General features: G+C 33.0%; 1 protein-coding gene and 1 pseudogene across 1 annotated transcript; one reads left to right on the forward strand and one right to left on the reverse strand.

Annotated features, from left to right (window-relative positions):
- The first annotated feature begins 2,464 nt into the window (after positions 1-2,464).
- LOC120114514 lies at positions 2,465-3,688 on the forward strand. The gene is made up of 2 exons (XM_039135398.1): positions 2,465-2,597; positions 2,691-3,688. Exons 1-2 carry the CDS (start codon positions 2,544-2,546, stop codon positions 3,309-3,311), a joined length of 675 nt encoding a protein of 224 aa, XP_038991329.1. The 5' UTR covers positions 2,465-2,543; the 3' UTR covers positions 3,312-3,688.
- Positions 3,689-5,446: 1,758 nt separating this feature from the next.
- Positions 5,447-12,557, reverse strand: LOC120114551 (annotated as a pseudogene).
- Between the last annotated feature and the right edge of the window lie 10,243 nt (positions 12,558-22,800).

Below are 22,800 nucleotides of genomic sequence, written 5' to 3' on the forward strand. Positions count from 1 at the left end.
CGGAGCGATGGCCTGCTCTTGGCCGGAGAGGGAGAGTTGAGAGGTTATTTTTGAGGTTTGAGAATTTTTTTTAATGAATGATGAAAAATGATGTTTTTTTTTTGTTTTTTGGTTATTTATAGTCGAGGGACCTTTGTGTAAATACAAGATTTTTAAATTATTTCTACAGTCCCTATAAGTTTGAAATGTAATTCATTTTGGTCACCTGTTATAAATTGGCCTTTGAATTTTGAATTATTTTGATTTGATCCTTGATTATACTTGTATTTTACAATTTAGTCCCCTAACCTTTTATTTTTCTCTTGCAGCTCATTTTTCAGAATTAATTTGATCCATGAATTTCAATTCATTACAATTTGACCCTTTATATTTTTCCCTTATTTTTATTTTCTTTCAAATTTAACATTTTTTGTTTTATTTTTTATTTTCCCACCTTTTTTTATTTCATTTTGTTTTATTTTGTTTTTTCTTTTTACATTTTTTTACATTTTATTATTTTTTATTGTTTTATTTTATTTTTTTCCTGAAATTTTAATATTTTCTTCTCTTGTTTTATTTTTCTTTTAACATTTTTATATATAACATTTTTTAATTTAATATTTCCTTCATTGATTGATTGATTTATTTATTTTTCTTTTTTTTTATTATTATTTAGTTAATTTTTATTCGATATTTCTTTTATTTTACCATCTAACATATTTTTGACTTTTTTAGTAGTAATTTCAATCGATCAAAGGTAAGCAATTCAAATCGAGTTTTAAAATTTTAATTTTAATTTTTAATTTTCGCGATGAAAACAACCGACAAATTAAAACAGTACCGAAAGGGCAGTTCAAGGGTGTTAATCCTTCCTTGATTGTAACCAACTCAAGAATCCGACATATTTTTGGTAAAACGCAGATCATGTAAGATGGTGTCCGATCAACCTAAATATTGTTTTTAAATGATCGGTGGTGACTATAATATTTTTTCAAGTCGAAGCCCAATTCCGGGCCCACTCGAAAGACAGCTGCTACAGTATGTTATTAATAATAGTATAATATTTTTTAATAGTCTAGAGTAATTGCAAAACAATATTTATTTATAATCTTTTTTATTTATTGACATCGCATATACTCCTAAAGAACTCCTATTGGGACGTAGGTCTTCTAAGGAAACAATATTCTTTTTTATCACAAAATCCGCTCAAAGGGTTCAATAATAGTAGAATAATTAAATTATGTCAAATTAGAATATATAAATTAAATTTATTAAGTTAAATATATTACTAATAGTAGGAGGATGATCAAACCATGGTTATCAAAATCGGACTGGACCAACCGGTTCAACCGGTTGAACCGTGAACCAATGGCCTGTCCGGTCTGGTTACCTCACAAAACCGGTCTGGCAATGAACCGGCTAAAAACCGGTAGAACCGGGGTGAACCGGCTGAAAACCAGCAAAACCAGTTTGAACCACCAGTTCACTTTTTTTCTTTTAAAAAACAATTAAACCAAACGACGTCGTTTGTTCAACGAGCCAAGTCAAATTCGAGTATTGTTGAACTCGACTCGAACTCGAAAACTTTAAAAGTAAGCTCAACTCGACTCAAAAACTCACGAGCTAAAAATTATCAAGTTCAACTCGAACTCGAAATATAATATTAAAACTTGAACTTGAAAAGGCTTGAACTCAAAAAAAATTAGAAGTTTGATTGAAGCCTAAAATTTGAGCTCAATTGAAGCGAAAGAATAGTTCGCTCTGTGCTCACCAAAAGGCTCCATGATTTTGAATGTCAAATTACCTCTATTATTTATAGAAGTAAGTTGGGATGTTCTTCTATGTTTCTTAGCCATATGGGATTGTTTTGTTCTCATATTTTTACTCTTTAAACTTTTGAGATGCTCTTCTATGTTTCTTAGCCATGTGGGATTGTTTTTTCTTTAAAAAAAATTAAACCAAATGACATCATTTGTTATGATTTTTTAAACCCTAATTTTATATTTTTGATTATAATTATATAATTATATTTATTATTTAATATGTTTTACCTTAAATATTATGTTGTAGTTGATTTGAATCATTTTGTTTCACTTGATTTTATGGTTTTTAATTTATATATGTTATGACTTGTGATTTTTATACCTTTTAATATTGTAAACTTAAAAAAAATGTTACATATATATTAATATTGCTTTGAATATTATGTAAAATTTAAAAAATTATTATTTTATATAAAATCCGGTTCAACTGCGGTTGAACCCGGTTGAACCAGTGAACCAGTACCTTTACCGGTTCAATGTCCGGTCTGGTTTTAAAAACATTGGATCAAACTATGTCAAACCAAAATACATGGATTAAATTCTAAAGTTGAGTATAATATAATGACTAAAGTATATTTTGACAAGGAAAAAAAATTGTTGTTTACCGCCTCCTTTCTTATTTATAAGAAAGGGAAGAAACCACACACAAACCCCACCTTCTGTTGATCCCCTGTTATTCCCTAATTCCAACACTCGAATAGGAAAATCCTCTTCTTTTTGAGTGTATTCAATTCTGACAGCATGGATACTCACAGAGGTTCCCCTCTTAGCTGGGCTTATCTTTGTCAAGGAAGGGTAATTTAATGGCCATTTCTTGTTTCTTCTCTGGGTTTTCTCATTACTGTTTAATGTGTTTTCAGTGTTAATTGGGTGTTTAAAACTACGCAGACGGTGGAAGAGCTTAAGCATTCTCTTTTGTACACTACTATGGAGCTAGAAGAAACGAGAATGGTAGTTCAGGAGGAGCTTAGAAAGAGAGATGATCAATTAGTTGAACTCAAAGGGTTGATAAGCAAGGCCATGAAAGAGAGGGATGAAGCTCACGAGAAATGCCAAACACTTCTCCTCGACAAACTACTGCTTCACCAACAGAAAGTTGCTGCTGGTGCTGCTCCTCTGTCTGGAGTTTCCAGCATCGAAGACGAACCCAGGAGAGGGATCGAGTCCAACAATGGCTTCTCATCATCCGATTGTGAGGAAAGCATTGTTTCATCCCCTCTTGTCGACCAGCCGCAAGCTGCCATAGAGCTAGTAGTGCCTAAAAAGCCATTGCCTGAAAAGGGAAAGCTTTTACAGGCAGTGATGAAAGCTGGTCCACTTTTGCAAACCCTTCTTCTAGCTGGACCATTGCCTCAATGGAGACACCCACCACCACCACTTGACTCCTTCGAGATCCCACCTGTCACCATCCCTTCACCACCACAACGCCTCCACCAAGACTCCTCCATCAGCACTAAAGGTTACAACAACTGTGCTAAAGTTGACAGAAAAAAGGAGTCTCTTTGTTGATGGCTCTGATTCTCCTACAGAGACCAAGTACCAGAGATTAGTCCTCCAATGACTGCTAAATGCTAAAACAAACAAAATAATAATATCATATAAAGTATTTTACCATGCTTAAAACTTATTGTCAGGGTACGGTTACTGATCTAGCATTTCAGTGCGAAGGTTCGCCTTAGAGAAGCAACCATTCAATTTCCTAATCACCCATTGGAGAGATTTACAGAGAGATCTCATGTGATTGGCATTTTGCCCATGATTTTCGGTGAAGATATTTGTCCTTATGCACTCCCATTTTCCCTTCATATTTTTGTATTTGCTCCATGATGTGAAAGGGGGGCTTGATTTTTCTCCAAGACTGCTGTGGAATGTAAAAATTACTAGTATGACTTTGTAGCTTTCATTTTCTTACTAGGGTTTGTGCTTTGTGTTGAGAAATGAGAGATAAAAGCAGAGATATTGGGTGTGGAGTTGTTGAAATGGGCAACAACCAACCAGGAAGGGTCTAAGAGGGGTTGCTTTGCTTGTCGGATTAGTGGATCGCACGAATCATAATCTGCTACCGTATGATTATATTACTCTTTTATGTTTCCCTGTTTAATGCTATTATCACCCAGTTTTCAAGTCATTGCAGATTCAAGTTTGTTTGTTTGTTTGTTTTTTTAATTTCTGACGGTTTGAATCCAAATCATTTGAGTCTGTCAAATAAGCATTTCAGTTTATTTGCTAATTCTTGTAAATGGTTAAACATGCTCTGTGATTGGTTGGAAACCTCAAGTCCCAATCAAAATGCCTCTTTGCATGATGATGCTTTGTCAATGCAGAAGCAGTTACAAAGTCAAGTTCACATTGAAAAACGTTTAGGACAATGCATGCATTTCATTGGTTAAAGCCAACTGAATTTGAAACCCACTTGTTTCTACCCCTCCTCAACTAATATCCCCTTAACTATGCCATGGATTTTGAGGCATCCAGAGCATGCTTTGGGATCAATCATTCGGAGTAATTTTTATTCAAAGAAAATACAGTTTCCACTCTGCAAGCCTACTTCAACGTGTCCTCAATCCAACCATCCAAATCTGAATTAAATAAATTACCTTCTAAATATCCAAATTTAGTACGTCCAAGAAAACTAAAAACTAAAATGGACAGAAGATCCGAATATCCAAATTTATTATCAAGATTATAGCAAATTTAAATAATGGCGTTAGAATATCTAAATCTGTAATATTCAATACGCTAAAAGAAACAAACCGAATTTCCACCAATATAAAAATCTTACACTAATAGGCATCCCTAAGCAGACTCGCCTTTACCAATTACATCAATGTTCGGCAAAGCCTAAAAAGGTCAAAGCCCAATGCGCAAGTAAAGTGAAATAGATAATGACACGTTCTCATTTTCTTGCTTTTTCCCCTAAGACAACCCATATTCGTTCAAGTATGAACATGGTTAAATATTTGTGGGCTACCTTGCTGTTCCAAGCTATGTCATGATTAAGCACGAGAAAACTGGAAATATTGTAGTATTCAAGCAGTAAAACAAACAGGAGCGGCCATGAAATTAACAGAAAACGAAAGTGTGTTGCATCCAAGTTCAGTTCATGCAAGACTTGGATTGAAAAATTAGGCAGAAAATTCGAAAAATAAAAACCGTTTTTTCTTTTTTTCCCGTGAATTGTCGACTCCACTGGGCATGTTACAATTGACTGAAGACTCAATCCTACCTCCAACAAGTGGCACCGCAGTATGACTGAGCATTGTTTCTGGGTCCTCCATTTGCAGAGTCTAGAACAATATTTAACTCTAGACCTCTACCCTGTTAGTTTCTGGTCAAGACTGATGCCTAAAGTCTTCGATAATTCCCATCAAAAAGGGTAATCATTCCAGGCTAGACCAAAAACATAGCAGACATTATCTAACCTCAGAAGAACTAGTAGGCCCCAAGATAAACATTTGCCCCCAATAGTTCTAGATTAGAAAGGAAGACCAAGGCTCTAATACGATGAACATGATAAAACAAAAATCAAAAGAAAAACTTATCAACAATTCCAACATGATTTTTCGATATAGGTAGCAAATTGCATTAAAAAATATTGAAAGCCTTTAGATTTCAAGAAAATTGGTAAAGGAATTAGCCTATGCAGCAAAAGGAACCTTCTTGGTTGCAGAAGAGTACATGTATTTACATTGCAAGGTTTAGAAACTGGAGACTACGAGTCCCCTTCACATACGAAATTATTGCATTCACCTACCTTGGGAGGAAAAATATTGAGACACTTATCAGAATTGCTCAATCATCCTCAACATCGTCTTCATTATTTGTTTGATTGTGTTTTTGAGCATTATACATCTCAGCGACCTGCAAATATTCAAGAAAAGTAATTAAGCAAAAAGAGAATAAGTGAAGAATGCAAATAGACACATATTGTTGCTCTGCCATAAATCATATGAACAAATTGACAGAACTTTTTCGTTCTTCACCTGCTCAGATGATGTAGCTTCCTCTGGTGTCTTATCTTCACGAACGCGAACTAAACGGGGAAACCGGAGAGATATACCCTTTTAGCAATAATAACAAGGAATTAGATGAGTTCATTTTCTATTAACCGAGAAAACGTTGATAAAGAAAAAAAACAGTTGCAAGATCCAAAATAATGTCACCCAGCCCTAGAATTCAGTAATCAAATAATACACATAGGACATTGAGAAATAAACTAAAATAAAAATAAAAATTAATAAAACTAAAAGGTTTCAACTTGTGACAACTTGTATCCCACCTTAGCAGGATCCACAATCCCAATTGCAGCAGAATAGACAGGGCTAATGGTCAAGTCTGCCGCTTTTACCTCCCAAACCTGCAAGAAGTTCAAGAAACATTTCTTTTTTTTAAGAAAAAAGGAACTACTGAAAAGAATAGCAATAGCCTAAAGCTTATATAATCAGATTTATTGAATGCAAAAGGGGGTTTAGCAAACCTAGGTCGTTATAACAATAGATTTAGGGACAAAAAATTCAGAACACAATTCTTAATTCATTTAGGATCTAAAAACTGTTATAAATTTTGTAGGGTACAACAATAATCATCTCAATTGATTCAACAGAAACCATTTAATTTTTTATGCGAGACAAAAACTGTTCATATATTCTATGGAGGAACATTCAGAAACCCAGATTTCAACAAATAGTAGCAAGTTCACAATGAGAACTGAGAAAATCATTTACTAAAGTTCCACAAATTCAGTATATAATTATTTCAAATGGGAACAAAAAATCAATCCTTGAACAATGAAAAACACACTACAAAATCCCTACAGGTCACGTACATAGGCAGACAATATGAACGGAGAACATGGAGTAAAATTTGTGATAACAAATACTGCAAGCATGCACCATGCAAAAGAATACTGTAATTGAGAAAGTTCACCACTCTGATCTAGAAAACTGATAATTCATTGTCACTGTTTATGACGTACGACATGCACAGGAATGGTACTTTGCCCCATCAGATTAGAGAGTAAAGGCACACTTCCCACCAACCCTACTATGGGCTAGGCTTGAGTGCCATCCTAACTACAGCTGTGGCAAGCTGCAACTTCCCAACCAATTGAGCAAACCATTCCTTACCTGATTTGACGCATCATACAAGCATATTCCTTCCATTAAATAACAGTTTTGTCCACTACAGGAACATAGTCATCATGGAACATGCAATTAACAAATTCTTTAACACGAGAAGATACTCAAAGAAGTGCAACTTTACCTCTGAAGTCTCAAACCATACATCTGGCTTTATCTCGCAACGATAGTATGACTGTAACCAATAAAAAAATCAGAATTTGTGTGCTTATCAAAAAGATAAATTTGCTCACAAATTCCTTTCTTACAACAGACAATATCAGGAGACAAACCTTTGATTCAGGAATCACTTTAGAACGGAGACTTGAAGAACATTCTTCAAGCTGTGCTTCAGAAAATCCTGTACCTATTGAGCATCAAAGAAAGAAGATAGAGGGAAGGCGGGACAGTGGATCATCAGCTGGAAAAACAACCAATATGTCAAAAAGTAGCAATTCAAATTTCACTAACCAATTTTACAGATGCTCTGGAACTCTTCATTAGTCTCATCATAACATGCCAAGAGGAAGGCACCATATATACCTAAGGATAAACAGGATTGCACCGTCAACACAAATGAATCAATTAAACAAATGGCAAAAGATAAACTATATACAAGCTCCAGTCATCGGATATGATATATAAACAAAAATGATTACCAGTCCGTTTCCCTCGGCCGTGGAAAGCTGCAATAGGTACTAGATCTACGGTGTCTCCGACACTGCATGGAATAGAGAAACATCAACAGTTGCATACGCACAAAATAATACCTGATCGTAATTTGCACCAAGAACCAAACATTTCTAACACCTTACGTTTCCATGTAGTCTTTCTTCAATTTTAGCCAGTTGAGTGACCGCTTCGATGGCTCATATGTAGCATCTCTATCCAATGTTTTGATAATTAATCCCTCACAACTGAAAAATAAGACTGATTAGCATCACAGAAACCCAAAGTACTTGATGGGAAAAAATAAAATTATTTTCCTGATTTTCTTTTACAATATTTGTTGGGCTCATTCCAGCATCCAGCTTAAAAGTTTAGGGAAGAATTAAACAAACACCTTGAAGAAACAGCTGCATCAAGGAATTTTTGAATCTCCTCAAGATCATTTGATGTTAAGGCTGTCGCAAACTGAAAAAATCCAGCCTCTTCCTCAAATGAATCATAAAGCCTCTGCAAAGGACAAAAAGTAGAAGACACTATTAAATTGAATAGGGCATCTGATATGCAGTGGACGAGATAAACTCTTCCTCAACATAAATAACACTCCAATCAATTACTCGACCATGCTGCCCAACTCTGTCTCCTTGTCGCATAACACAAATCTTAATAGTGAATTCTTGTTAACACTAATACAACTGAAATTTAGGCATTCAAGATAAAGACGAATGAATAAACACTTTAGAAAAGATATATGTTGTTGTAGTGAAAAAGAACTTCATAAATCCTAACAAAAATTATATGTATTACCAAAAATTCCAGAACCATATATGTTGTAGCATAACACATACCTCTTTACGAACTTTAAGTTGTTCATGAAGAAGTGATTGCCCGTTAAGATATAAGACATCAAAAGCAAATATGCACACATCCACTTTGATTTCACTAGCTACCACATTTTTCCGTGCTCTTGTACTAAGGATCTGCATATCAGAAAACATAACGTCAACAATGCCACCTTCAGAAACCCTGGATTCAGACTAGTAGTCTAGTACAGTAAGCATCTTTCATAACATCCAAAAGAAATTAATCAATGGTTAACGGTGACAAAACATGTAAAGTTTTACAATACAAGACTAATGCAAACATTAGAGAAATATGATAATAGTGAAATGTCATTATGTCAGATATTAAGATGGTGTGTATTGATTATTGAAGGATCGCCTACTAATACATAGATTTATGGTATTTTGGAGACAAATGAAGTGGTACACAAAATAGAACCAGCATTGCACAATAAATCTAAAGACATTACCTGAAAGGGTAAAATTTTCTTTTGAACTCGATCATAAGCAACAAGCTCACAATCCAAAACAAATGATTTTACAGAGGACTTCTTGAATCTACACAAGAAAGCAAATTTTAGCAACTAAACCAGCATTGCAGAAGTAGCATGCTATAATTGTCTACAAGCACCCAAATGAGTTTGAGGGGCTATAATTGTATAATTAATGTGTGGTTATCTCGACTGCCAAGCCTTGTCAGGATTCATAACATCTAAAGCCAATATATAGTCTTAACATATAAGCCAATGCCAGCCATTAAGTTTTAATTAGGTATTCTTTAGATAATTCCAGCAAATCATTTTTTTTTACAAAAGAGAAGTAAAGAAACTTGCATTAGTAGATACCACCTTAACAATAGAAGGAAAAATACCTATAACTTAAGTTATGACCATTAGTACAATTTTTTACCACCAATATATTTTGGACAGTCAAACCACTATATGATATGAAGCAACAAACTTAAATGGTAGGTATTATAATTTTAGGTGGTAATAACTGGGCTTTGATTAATTAGAAGCCTTTTTAACATGCATTGCAAGGAACCTCTACAAGATAAGTTTTGGCCAGTATCTTTTCTTAGGTGCAGGAGGGGAGGCAAAGAAAACTTTAATCAACAAGCACAAGAAATAAATAGCACAAATCAACTGTACAAGTCACCATAATAATAATAGAGGTCTACCTAGAAATTACAGAAACAACATCAGGAAACTTTCCAGTGTTCCGCTCAGCATTTCGACTATATATCTCAACTGAACCGTTCTCCATGTAGTGAATCTACAAAAGGCACAAAGAAATTATTTCTCTCCACATGATGTATCATGTATGGGCACTAAAAAACAAAAGAAAGAAGTAGCACTTTAAATCGTTACCTGTGCACGTTCCCCATCATATTTATATTCACATACAAAGTCAATATCCTGGAATTTATTTACAATCTCAGCAACACCTTTGGTAGGTTTTGCTAGCATAGGTCCAACAGGGACACCGGTGTAAAGCTACAAGTCCTTGGAAGATCCCATACACCGCCAGTCAAAAGTGCAGGTACTACTTTGTCATACACTGGAAGGATAGAAAAAACTTGTTTGACAATCTTAGCAGCCTGCATGAGAGCCATCAAAGATAAATAGCAGTGCACTAGTTAAGATCAATATGGAAGACCTAAATGTGAATCCTCAACGCCCAGCTATGCCCCAAAAAAAAAAGCTAGTAAGCAGCAAATTAAGGTAAAAAGTACAAATCAGGACCAGCAAAAGCTTAATTTTCAAAATTCCAACTATGTGCAAGGCCTTAATAGATGCCAACTTGTTGCACCAGCCAATACCTGTTGCCCCTTCACCACTATCAGTCTACAAAGATCTTAATCAGCTTTCATCTCTAACCTACCTCCCAAGAATACTGATGAAATATCAGAACACATAAAGCCAAGTTTTCCTCACCTCTAAAATTGATGACATGACATTTGATGTACATCTAAGCCTCATGCTTTCATTAACTTTTTGGAATCTTATAATGCAATTCATACAAATGAACTACAAAACGCGTGATGATTGTGCTGATAGACTACATCTATAAACTTGAGTTACCTCCTCTAATGGAGACTGAATGTTTGGAGGCGGTCTAGAATGCTGTTCACTATATACAGCAGCCTGTCCTAATGACTTTCAGTAACTTTTTGGAATCTTATAATGCAATTCATACAAATGAACTACAAAACACATATGCATTGTGCTGATAAACTACATTGATGATTCAAGAAAAGTATAATGTTAAATTTCTGCATCTATAAAATTGAGTTACCTCCTCTAATGGAGACTGAATGTTTGGAGGCGGTCTAGAATGTTTTTCATTATACAGCAGCCTGTCCTAATGCAGCTAACAGAGTCTGCTCTGAAAATCCAATCCGCAACTTTGTCTGCAGGATGAACACGAGAAATCTTAGAATCAAGGAACAAACTATAAACTAGCACTAAATTTATTTCCTAGTTACAACCTGAAGCAGACGAATCAAGAATAGTGGTTCGCAGTCAGTTGCAGCAACAAGAAGTGCCTTGATACGATTCTTTTTCTTTTCCTGACTATCCTTTCCAGATTCCTGTATAGGCAGACCAAAAAAGGGGAAATCCATAACATTAAATGAATAAATATACACCAACAAGAACCAATAATTAATGCATTCACTTTCCTACATATTGGGGAAGGCTGTACTGCAGAAGGCCACAAGAATTATAAGTGCATTAGCAATAGTAACATTGGAAGCAATTCACCTACTAATGCATGTACTGTGTATACCAAGTGAACAATATACGACAGCAAAACGGTGTAAAATTTCCATTGTTACGTCAAAGTAGATTTCCACGTTCAAAGAAGATAGGCGCATGCAGAGCATTCATCTAATGCAAGGCAACTAAAAAGCCATTTCAACCATGGATGACAAGATCAAAGACTAAGTTATAGAGTTCACTTGAACCAAATGCATCCCTCTATAGTAAAGTAATTACATTGGGAAAGAACATGATGAACCTTAGCAATCAGCCTAAAGGAATCAAACACTCTGACAACAGTTAATGGATCAGGCTTGCGCATCATTGATTGAGATGAACGACTAGCTTGTGCAACAAGGCCCAGGTCTCCTTTTTGCTGTCAAAAGGTAAATCAACACAATTAAATGGCAATCTCAAATGTTAGCAAGCTTTAATCAAGCCCCAAAATAAAGAGGAAAGTAAAATTATACCTTGTACGCACTCTTGATCTGTGGTTCAGTCCTCCCACAGGCCTCGGCCATGGCCTTTATAATGGAGGCATCTCCGATGCCCAGCTCTAACCCCTCATGCGCCGGAGCAATCTTATTTGCTGCCAAGTAAACCGTCGCCACCAAATCATCCGGTGTGATATCAATAACAGTCCTCAACATATTACAAACAATATCGGTTATCACAATCCGACCAGTCTCCTTCGATATCAAATCAAACGCCATGCTTAGGAACAAAAACGGCACCCTCTCTCCTTTCTCCCAACACGCCACCATTTTCGGATCAAAATTCGCCGGCTTCTTCTTCAATAACCCAATTTTCCCCTTCAACTCCGCATTTCTCTCGGAGACACCGCCAGCCGCCTTCGTCTTCTTCGAATCCGGGAGTTTCTCAGTCTCAACTAAATTGGGTTTGGGCGAATCTTTAATGGGTTTCTCAATTCCATCACTGGAGATTTCTGGTTCGGGTTTGACTTCAGTTGAGTCGTCGATGGTTTTGGTAGAATTAGGGTTTGGTGTGGGCGACGGAGACTTGCGTTTCTTGGCGGGCGAAGAAGCAGAGGAAGGGCTCTTCTTGCCCGCCAAGCGGCGAGCACCGGACATGAGAGCATCGAAGGCTGAGGGGCGAGAAGACATGTTGGAGTAGGGGTTTAAGGAGGAAAAAGGAAGGGGTTTGGGGCCAAAGAAAGATGACTTAGTAGGAACTGAAAGAGATGAAATGGGAGGAATGAGAAGGTTGAAGAGACGAGAAAGACAAGTAAAGCGAAGGAGATGAGTTGGACGAAGCGTTAGCATTCAATTCGAAGGAATTGAGAAAGTAAAAACAGAATCAAGATGAGTGTAGCGAAAGCTCGAGAGGTGAGCATAGAAATGGCGGAAATGAACTAAATCTTTTGGGCTTTCTTTTCCCTATATTTGCTTGCTGGGCAGAAGTGAACAAATATTAGCACTTTTAGGCCATGCTGCCTTTGGGGGGACATATGGATCAAGAAAAAAATTATTATAAGAGGAAATAATTTTTTTCGGAATTATATATTTATATTTAATTCAATAATATTTCTTTCAGGGGCAACAATTATAGTAACTGTTTTGACTTGGATTCTCACGAATCACATTTCTTCCAATACCTTAGATATTTTTCGTCGGATTGGATAAAATTATCCCTAAACAAATGAATTATCCGAAAACTATCCTCGCCTTTTTTCATTTAAATCATATTGTCATAGGCCCGGGCTCGAGATATTGGTGCAAGTGTCCAATAAAGATGTTGAATATGAATATCAGACTTGTCAGGATATCAGACTTGTCAGGAGTATCAGACTTGTCAAGACCACCAGACTTAGCCCATCAGTTGAAGAATGTTGTGGAGCCGTTCGTGCTTGAAGGTTATGAGGGCGTGACAATATGATAATCCTTACTTTTTTCCTTCAATGGTTGATTCAGGCTAGATGTTATATGATTTTAACTATTATTAGGGTAAGCTCTAATAGGGAGTGCCTCGAAACAATCATTCAGGGCCCCTAATTTTTTTTGTATTTATAATTAGGACCTTCAATTTTTTATATTTATAATTAAGGCTCCAAATTTTTATAATTTCATAAAAATTTTAGTTTTTAACCCTCTTTTTCCATTTCTCTTATAATTCATCCAATTTTTAATTAAATTTAACCATTTTTTATATTTATAATTAGGACCTCTAATTTTTATAAGTTCATAACATGTTTAGTTTTTTACCCTCTTTTTCCATTTATCTTATTTATTCATTCAATTTTGAATTAAATTTAATCATATTTTTCTCTTTTTTTAAATCTTACTCTTCAAATTTTCTTTAATTTTTAGTCTTCTTTAGTCTCAATTTAACAATAACATGATATACAATTCTTTCTATTTATTTATTATTCAAAATTAAGCTATGTATCATTCATGCATTCATTTTTTATATTTATTCTCTTTTTGTTGTATTTAAGGTGTTTTCTTAATAAAATAATAAAAATAATATACTTTCACAAATTTTAATCATTTTTCTGTGATTTATTTATGTAATATTAAATTAATTGTTAAAGTAATGAAATATACTTTCATTTTATAAAGGCATATTTTTGAGTTTTCACTTAGGGCCCCGAAAATGTTTGGAATGGCTATGATTATTATAAAGTATAAGTATTATTATTTTAATAAAAAATTATTTCATTTCTTTTATTTTGTTATTGTGATTCTAAATTTTTTAATATGTATTATAAAATAATATGGTACATGTAATAAAATATTTTCTATTTTTAATGTTTTCTATTAATTTTATCAAATAATTCGTTATGATATTTTATTGTAACACTCATACATGTAGTATGAATAAAATAAAAAAGTGTAGTACTTAACTCATACTTACACTAGTATAAATATATACATCTTTCAAAATGCTGATACCTAACAATAAACATAATCATAATGATGTAAGTATATTTCTATATTTTCAAAGAAATAAAAAATTAAAAATAATGAAAATATATATCAAGTATTTTAATCATAAAAAATTACCTTGTTTGATTTATTTAGTAAGAATATAAGATAACAATGTTTGTTTGGAGGAATATATGAGTACTTGGATGCATATTTTACTAAATTATCTCTATGATGTATGTTTTTTCAACAAGTTAAATTTTGATATTAAATTATAAATATTTGAATGAAAATCCATAAAAGTATTTTAATCATTACACTATCTAACTTATTAAAAAATACATTTAACATATAATTAATAAAATTAGTATATCAAATTTATATTTTAAAATAATTTTTATAAGTTTCATATTTATTTATATAAAATATAATAAAAAATAATGTTGTGATCTCAAGTAGACAAAAATATTATTTTTTCAATGTATAAGATTCAATTTTTTAATAACTCAAAATTAGATATCATTTTAAATAATTACATTTTTTACAATAATATTATATTTTTCTTCTCATAAAATTACAAATGATTAATATATTAAATTAAAAAAATAACTACTTAAACTTATTAATATTTTACTAAATTAAATTCTTTATATAGTATTATTGTATTTATTATTTTGAGTAAAACACAAAGATTTAAAGTTGAGAATGATCCAAATAAGAAAAACTCGCTATTCTTGGGTTATTCTTATACAAAGTGATCGTAATCATGTAATACTAAAGAATTTAGAGGTAATGACATTTTCACTATTTTAACCAAAAATTGATACTATTGATAATAAATTATTATCTGATAATAATCTTTTTCGTGAACATAATGTGGGAATACAATTCCAAAAAAATTATTCCCCTTGACAATGAACTTTTTCACGAACTAAACGCCTTCTTTATTATTATATTCTATCCCCCTCTATTAGTTTGCATTTAGATATATGTAATTTTGGTTTTGATAGTTAAAGTTAGTAAGAGAAAGAAAATTTAAAAGAAAATCTAAGAAATTTTCATATTTTTTCAATTATTTTCCTTTTCAAAAAATATTTACAATATAATCAAAAATTATTGATAATATCATTCATGTTTGCTTTATGATCTACAATCAAGATTCAAAATTTATAATTATGTCTTTAAATTAAGACATATATTATTCTCTTAAAGTATGAATAGTGAGATAAGGATCATTTTTGTAACACCCCAAAGTTGGGTTAACATGAATTATTGATAAATTTCGGTGCATGAATGTGAGTTCTCAAGTCTGTGAAGACTTGTGTTGTAATTTACCAAAATATTTTAGGGTATTGGTTACCCCACTTTCTTTTTTAGTTTTTTTTTTTGCTAACAACTGTCACCGGTGTTTTCCTCCACCGTGAAAGTCACCACCATTGACCATTCATTGTGAGCCAAGATTCTGGTTTGACCGAGTGTCATGGCCACTGCGATCAATGCCTTTGCACATCATCCACCTCTTCCAATCCAATTCTCCCCTATCATGTTTTCACAAAGATATATCTTTTGAAACCTTAAACACTACGTTATAGTTGTGACCTTACTTTGACCATCCGATGAATAAGCGAATGGCTTCGAGTAAGATTTTGTTCCTTCCTATTTTTAAAAGAAAATAAGGGTGTGTTTGGTAGCTGGAAATGTTTTCCTCATTTTCATGTGTTTGATAGTTGTAAAATATTTCTTGGAAAATATTTTTTAGTATTTGATAGTTGTAATTTGTTTTCCGAAAAACATTTTCCAATGTTTGATAGTTGTAATTGATTTTCCCAATGTAATTCATTTTCTTAGTTTCTTTGTATTTTATGTAAATTGTTTTGCAATCTGATTTTTCGTAAAACATTTTATTAACTTTTCACTTCAGAGTATAAACACTCAAAAAATATTATTTTATACATTTAATATTACACTAATATTTTAATATAATTTTAATAAAATATTAGTTATTAAAATATTTAATATATATATAATATAATTTGAATAATATTATATTTTTTAATATTATTTTAATATATAATCAGATATATTATAATAATATATGATATTATATTTTTAATTTAGTAATATAGAATAAATTATTAATGTAATTCATATTATCTATTATTTTATATTAATTTATACATTTAATATTAATATAATAATTTAGTATTATGTTAATAAAATACTAATAAATAAAATTAAAGGTGTTCAAATGGTTAATTAAATCACTTGTTGAAATGAATTAACATTAACAAAATAAACTGAACATTTTTTTAATCATTAATCGTATCAATTTTTTTAAAATATTAACTGAACTGAATTTTTATTTTTTATAAAAACAATTTAGGTGTATCAAATAATTAGTGAAAATGATTTACACAATATCATCAAAACACCGTAAAATAGTTTTTGAAAATTATTTCCTAGAAAATGTAATTCATTTTACCTAAAATAGTTTTAGGTAATTCATTTTACGTAAAACATTTTTCATGTAATTTATTTTACATAAAACAATTTTCAAATAATTCATTTTATATAAATTATTTTCCAGAAAACCAATTATAGTCTATCAAATAGACCCCAAGTGTAAAATATTATTCAATTCTGTTTCGTGCTAGCCTGCCTCATTGCTATGATTCGTGGTGTCGTCATTGTTTTTTTTCCTAGGTGGGGAAAAACCAGTACGACTTGGGGTTTTTCTTTGAAAAGATTTTGACCTGTGATGAGTCACCACCAATCATTTTAAGGTGCATCGGGACACAATAAAAATCGGGCAATTTTAATAAAACATTTTATTTTATCAAAATACCAAGTTTAGGGTCTACTAAAACCATAAAACGGGTTCGGGAGTCAGTTACGTGTGGGGAAGAATTAGCACCCCACAATGCCAAAAAATCGGTACCTAGTTGATTATCCAATATTTAAAATTGGAAATTATGAGTTCAAACTTTACTTAATCGAAAATTCACTATAGATGCACAGTTGAAAAGGATGTTCGTTTATTTAAGTCAATAGTGTTCGCCCCCTATCATTAATGCGAGAGATCAACTATTATGGCCAATGACTGGACATTGTCTTGATTTTAAGAAATCATGATGCGGTCTTGGAAAGGATATCGACCTACTTCGGGTATCAGTAGTAGTCACCCTCTGAGCATGATTACAAGGACTATACCATTGACTCCCTAAATAAGTGGACATTGTCTTAGGTTTTAAAACACATGCGACCGAGCAATCGATTTAAACCTATTTTTTACTATGTGAATAAGTTAAGGGATCTCCTACCTAAGGTTGTCAAAATATGTAATTAAAGAACCTAGAGGACTAAACTTGAAAATGAGTCTCTGATATTAACCCTACTTGATTTTATTAACCAATTATTGAATTATATAATTGATTTGAGCAATCATGCATTTTCTTACGCAAACTCAAATCAAATCATCTCATAATTAAAGGACTAAGATCAAATTAAACATAAGGTGTAAGCTCTAATTGTTAACCTAATCAATTATGTTAATTTAAAATTCTAATAAAAAATTTAAGGACTAAAATGTAAAAAAATAAAGTCTAGGGACCTAAGTGTAAAAAATATAAAGTCTAAGGACCAATATGTAAAGAATTTAATCTTAGAGGGGTAAAATAAAAAATATAATTAGTCTAGGGATTAAAATAAAAAAGAATAATTTAGTGATTAAATTGCAATTAAATAAAACAATTAAAGTTAAGGACTAAATTGCAAACTTACAAAATGTGCAGGCATAAAATAATAAATTAATTAATTAATTAAACAAGAGACTAAATTAAAACAATGTAAAATTAGGATTGAAATTAAAGAATTAAAACGAGGACTAAAATGTAAAGCCATACGTAAAGTATAAGGACCTGAAAGAAATTAGACCAAGAATTAGTATTAGAAAAAAAATGAAAATTTACGAAATAAGGATAAAATTGGAATTTAATTAAGTAATTAAACAAATATGGTGACCAAAATGAACTCGGGTAAACTTGCGAGGTTCGCGTGCATGATTAGACCACCGAGACCAAAACGCACGGGATTGGGGCAAAACGACATCGTCTGGATTGTGTTATAAAACCCATTTTCCTTTATTTTTCTTTATTTTTTTCTTCTTCACTCTTTCTCTTCCCATAAAATGCTCTCCATTCTCTTTAGCAACCAGGGACGAGCACCGCAACAGCCCGTCGCCGGTTGCCACGTCGGTTACCATCGCTGGTGGCCGTTGGTAACCAAACTTTCGAAATTCATTCATCTTGTCGTGGCGGTTGCAGATCCGACCATCGTTTTAAAAGATCCGACCTCAGAGTCCACAAAACAAGCCGAGAACTTTTCGACTTCCAACACTTTGATATGAATTTTCAGTCGTCGGATCAGGGTGGTTCAAAAGTATGATATTCCTGAGGCCAATATGAGCCTTCTCACCGCTCGGATCAACCATCAGAAGTCCCCAACACCGTCGGAGCTTTGACTAAATGATAACATATTCTCTCATTTTTTTATTTTGCTTGGTTTTTTCCTTTTACTTGTTAGTTCTAAAGAATATAAAAATACAACAAAAAATCTTGCTTGCAATAAGTGGAATGAAAATCGTTTGTTGTTGTGTTGCTCTCTATGGAAAAATGAAAGGAAAAAGATCGATTGTATTGTTCTGTAAAAAAATGGGGGGAGCGCCCTTTACAACTTATTTTGGTTGGGTTTTATACCCGTTTTACATAGATCTTTACTTTTTTATGTATATTTTTATAATAAAATAAACACCTAATCCTAATTGCTTCTGACATCTTCTGTGCATGTTTGGTTGATGGTGGAAACTGGTGGTAGCAGGGGATGGCCTCACAATGGGTAGGTAAGGCCATTTAATATTTTAACATTGCCTTGATTTTTGTTGGATTTTCACTGCTGAACTTGAATTTGGTTGAGAAATGATGAATGGGGTTGTTGGCTTCTTGGTAAGGGATGTCACGGTGGCCAGACAGTTGTCGGTGGCGATGACGGTAGTGGAGATCCTCGCTGGCGGTGGACATGAAACCCTGGGGTTTCAGAAAACCCTTGATCTTAGTGGACTTGGGCCTTTTTTTATAATTTGGGCCCAAAATTTGGGTTTGTAATAATAATAATAATAATAATAATAATAATAAAGGGATTGGGTAAAAAATGATGATTACAACTGCCCCTTTTTGCTCATTAATGTGAAACGGGAATGGAGTAAATATATAAAACACCAATTTTTTATTCAACATGTATTGCTGAAATTCTTGAGCAACGGGTTCTTCTCATTATGAACTCTTCACTCTCCTCGAATGAGTTCTTCTCATTATGAACTCTCCACTGGAAATGTTGATCCACCTTCTTCTATGATGAAATCAAGCGAAAAGACGATGATGATCCAACTTCTTATATGATGGAATCGAGCAAAGTGTTGGTGTTGATCTAACTTCTTACATGATTAATCGAGCTAAGGTTGAACAAATTCTTCTCATTATGAACTTCTTCATTGGAAATGTTGATCCACCTCTTTTTTTATGGATTCGAACAAAGTGATGATGTTGATCCAACTCCTTATGCGATGGATGAGCCAAGGTCAGTGTTATTCCAACTCCTTATGTGATGGAATCGAGCTAAGGTTGAACAAGTTCTTCTCATTATGAACTTTTTCTCCCTCATCGGATGAGTTCTTCTCATTATGAACCCTTTTATTGAAAATGTTGATCCACCTTATTCTTTGATGGAATCGAGTGAAAGATGGAACAAGTTCTTCTCATTAGGAACTTCTTCATTGGAAATGTTGATCCACCTCCTTCTGTGATGGATTTGAACAAAGTGATGATGTTGATCCAGATTTTTATGCGATGGATGAGCCAAGGTTGGTGATGCTTCAACTTCTTATCTGATGGAATCGAGCTAAGGTTGAACAAGTTCTTCTTATTATAAACTTCTTCTCCCTCATCGGATGAGTTCTTCTCATTATAAACCCTTCCATTGGAAATATTGATCTACCTCCTTCAGTGATGGAATCGGGTGAAATGTTGAACCAGTTCTTCTCATTAGGAACTTTTTCATTGGAAATGTTAATCCACCTCCTTCTATGATGGATTCGAACAAAGTGATGATGTTGATACAACTTCTTATGCGATGGATGAACCAAGGTCGATGATGTTCCAATTTCTTATGTGATGGAATCGAGCTAAGGTTGAACAAGTTCTTCTCATTATAAACTTCTTCTCCCTCATCGAATGAGTTCTTCTCATTACAAACCCTTTCATTGGAAATATTGATCTACCTCCTTCAGTGATGGAATCGAGTGAAATGTTGAAAAAATTCTTTTCATTATGAATTTACTCATTGGAAATGTTGATCCACCTCCTTCTGTGATGGAATCGAACAAAGGTTGAACAAGTTCTCATTATGAACTTCTTCTCCCTCATCGGATGAGTTTTTCTTATTACGAACCCTTCCTCAGAAAAGTTTAGTCTATCATCTCTTTGAAGAATTTTACTTGCAAATGATCATCTTGTGTCATTGATATGTATTTAAGGTACATAGAGGGTAATAAACCGAATGTCCTTAATTCTTTGATGAGATCCACTTCTTTCAAAGGTGAAAATATGGATCGAATCTTTGCTGAAACTCGTCTTCTTTTTCATGAAATCATGAAATGAAATCTTTGTTGGCTATTTGAATTTTTGTCAGATATTCAAAACTTAATGAAAAATGAATGTGTATGCTTCTATTTTACAAATGCCTAAATATGCATGCATGATGTCATTTTAGTGTTCGAAATTCTATTGTCTAGTGAATCTCTACTCCTTTAACTTCGCTGAGTTTTTTTCTTTATTGGGTCTATCCTAGAAACGACACTATTCACTCGTATTAAATCAATATGGCCATTTCATGGTAAATGTTGACTTCTCTACACGAAAAAGTCAAGTTGAAAAATATCACTAAAAAGGTTTCTAGGGAGACAATCCTAAGAATAACTCAAACAACATTCCAGAAAAACAATCTTAAGAATGACTCAAACAATTTTCCAGAAAAGTGATCCTAAGAAGGATATGTCATGTTCATGCAAAAATACAACAAAGCACAAGACAAGACAAAATGAAATAATGTTAGTAGAAACAAGACAAAAAGAATCAAGTTAGTTAAAATGATTATTCAAAGAAATGTAATCTTAGCAGAAATAATTAAATACAACTCAAAGCTAAGACTGGAAAATAAAGCATACAAAGGAAATTAAGAGTCATTATCGCATGCTTTCTAGCTCTCCTAGGTTATCCATATCGCTCTAGTGTTTGGGTTTATTAAATTCTATAGATGAGGCTTGGTTCTACCAAAGGTTTCCCAAACTGTCCTTACAACCTTCTAACGTTAACAAGGCCTCCGATTCTGGCCTATTATAGACTTTCAAATCGAATTCAACTTGGGGGATCATACCACTAAAAAAGTATCTCGAATCTGATATCCGGACAGACAACTTAGGATGATTTCCAGAGGTAATTTGTCAAACCCACACGAGGAAGCCCAATGATCCTCGTTAAGTGTGAAGTTTCCCCTACTTAGGTAAATCAGGATTGAGCTCGAGTTTAGAGGTATGATATGCAACAATCCTAAATAAATTCACATGAGTGTAAGCATTAACCAGAGAGAAAACCTTTATTTTCATTTTATCGCTTTTTAAAAAACATAATGAACTGTAAATTAAAATTCAAACTCAAAATTTCTAAATTCCAAATGTAGGGTAATCAACTTGTGGCTTGACTCTCAATTTGTTTTGCAAAACAAAATATCCCTAGTGGAATCGCCAAGACGTCGTCACCGTTTTTCGCCAGGGTGGGGAAAACCAGTATGACTTGGGGTTTTTCTTTGAAAATATTTTTGAAATGTGAGGAGTCTCCACCAATCATTTTAAGGTGCAATTGGGATGCCATAAAAATTGGGTAATTTTAATAAAATAATTTATTTTATTAAAATACCAAGTTTAGGGTCTATAAAAACCAGAAAACAGGTTCGAGAGTCAGTTACGCGTAGGGAATGATTAACACCCCCACAATACCCAAAATTGGCACCTAGTTGATTATCCTATATTTAAAATTAGAAATTATGAGTTCGAACTTTACGTAATCAAAAATTCACTATAGATCCACAATTGAAAAGGATGTTCATTTATTTAAGCTAATAGTGTTTGCCCCTAGCATGAATACAGGAGATCAACTATTATGCCCAATAACCAGGCATTAACTTGATTTTAAGAAATCATGATACAACCTTGAAAAATATGTCGACCAACTTCCGGTATCACTAGTAGTCACCCCTCAGCATGATTAGGGGATTATACCATTGACTTCCTAAATAAGTGGACATTGCCTTTGGTTTTAAAACACATGCGATCAAGCAATCGATTTAAATTTAATTTTTACTATGTGAATAAGTTAAGGGATCTCCTACCTAAAGTTATCAAATTATGTAATTAAAGATAATTAACCCTAACTAATTTTATTAACCAAATATTGAATCAGATAATTGATTTGAGCAATCGAACATTTTCTTGCGAAACACAAATCGAATCATCCCCTAATTAAAGGAATAAGATGAAATTAAACCTAAGGTGTAAGCTCTAATTTTTAACCTAATCAATTATGTTAATTTAAAATTCTAATAAAAATTTAAGGACTAAA

This window comes from Hibiscus syriacus, unplaced genomic scaffold (genome assembly GCF_006381635.1).
Source record: "Hibiscus syriacus cultivar Baekdansim isolate YM2019G1 unplaced genomic scaffold, ASM638163v2 tig00110234_pilon, whole genome shotgun sequence".
NCBI classification, from domain to species: Eukaryota; Viridiplantae; Streptophyta; class Magnoliopsida; order Malvales; family Malvaceae; genus Hibiscus; species Hibiscus syriacus.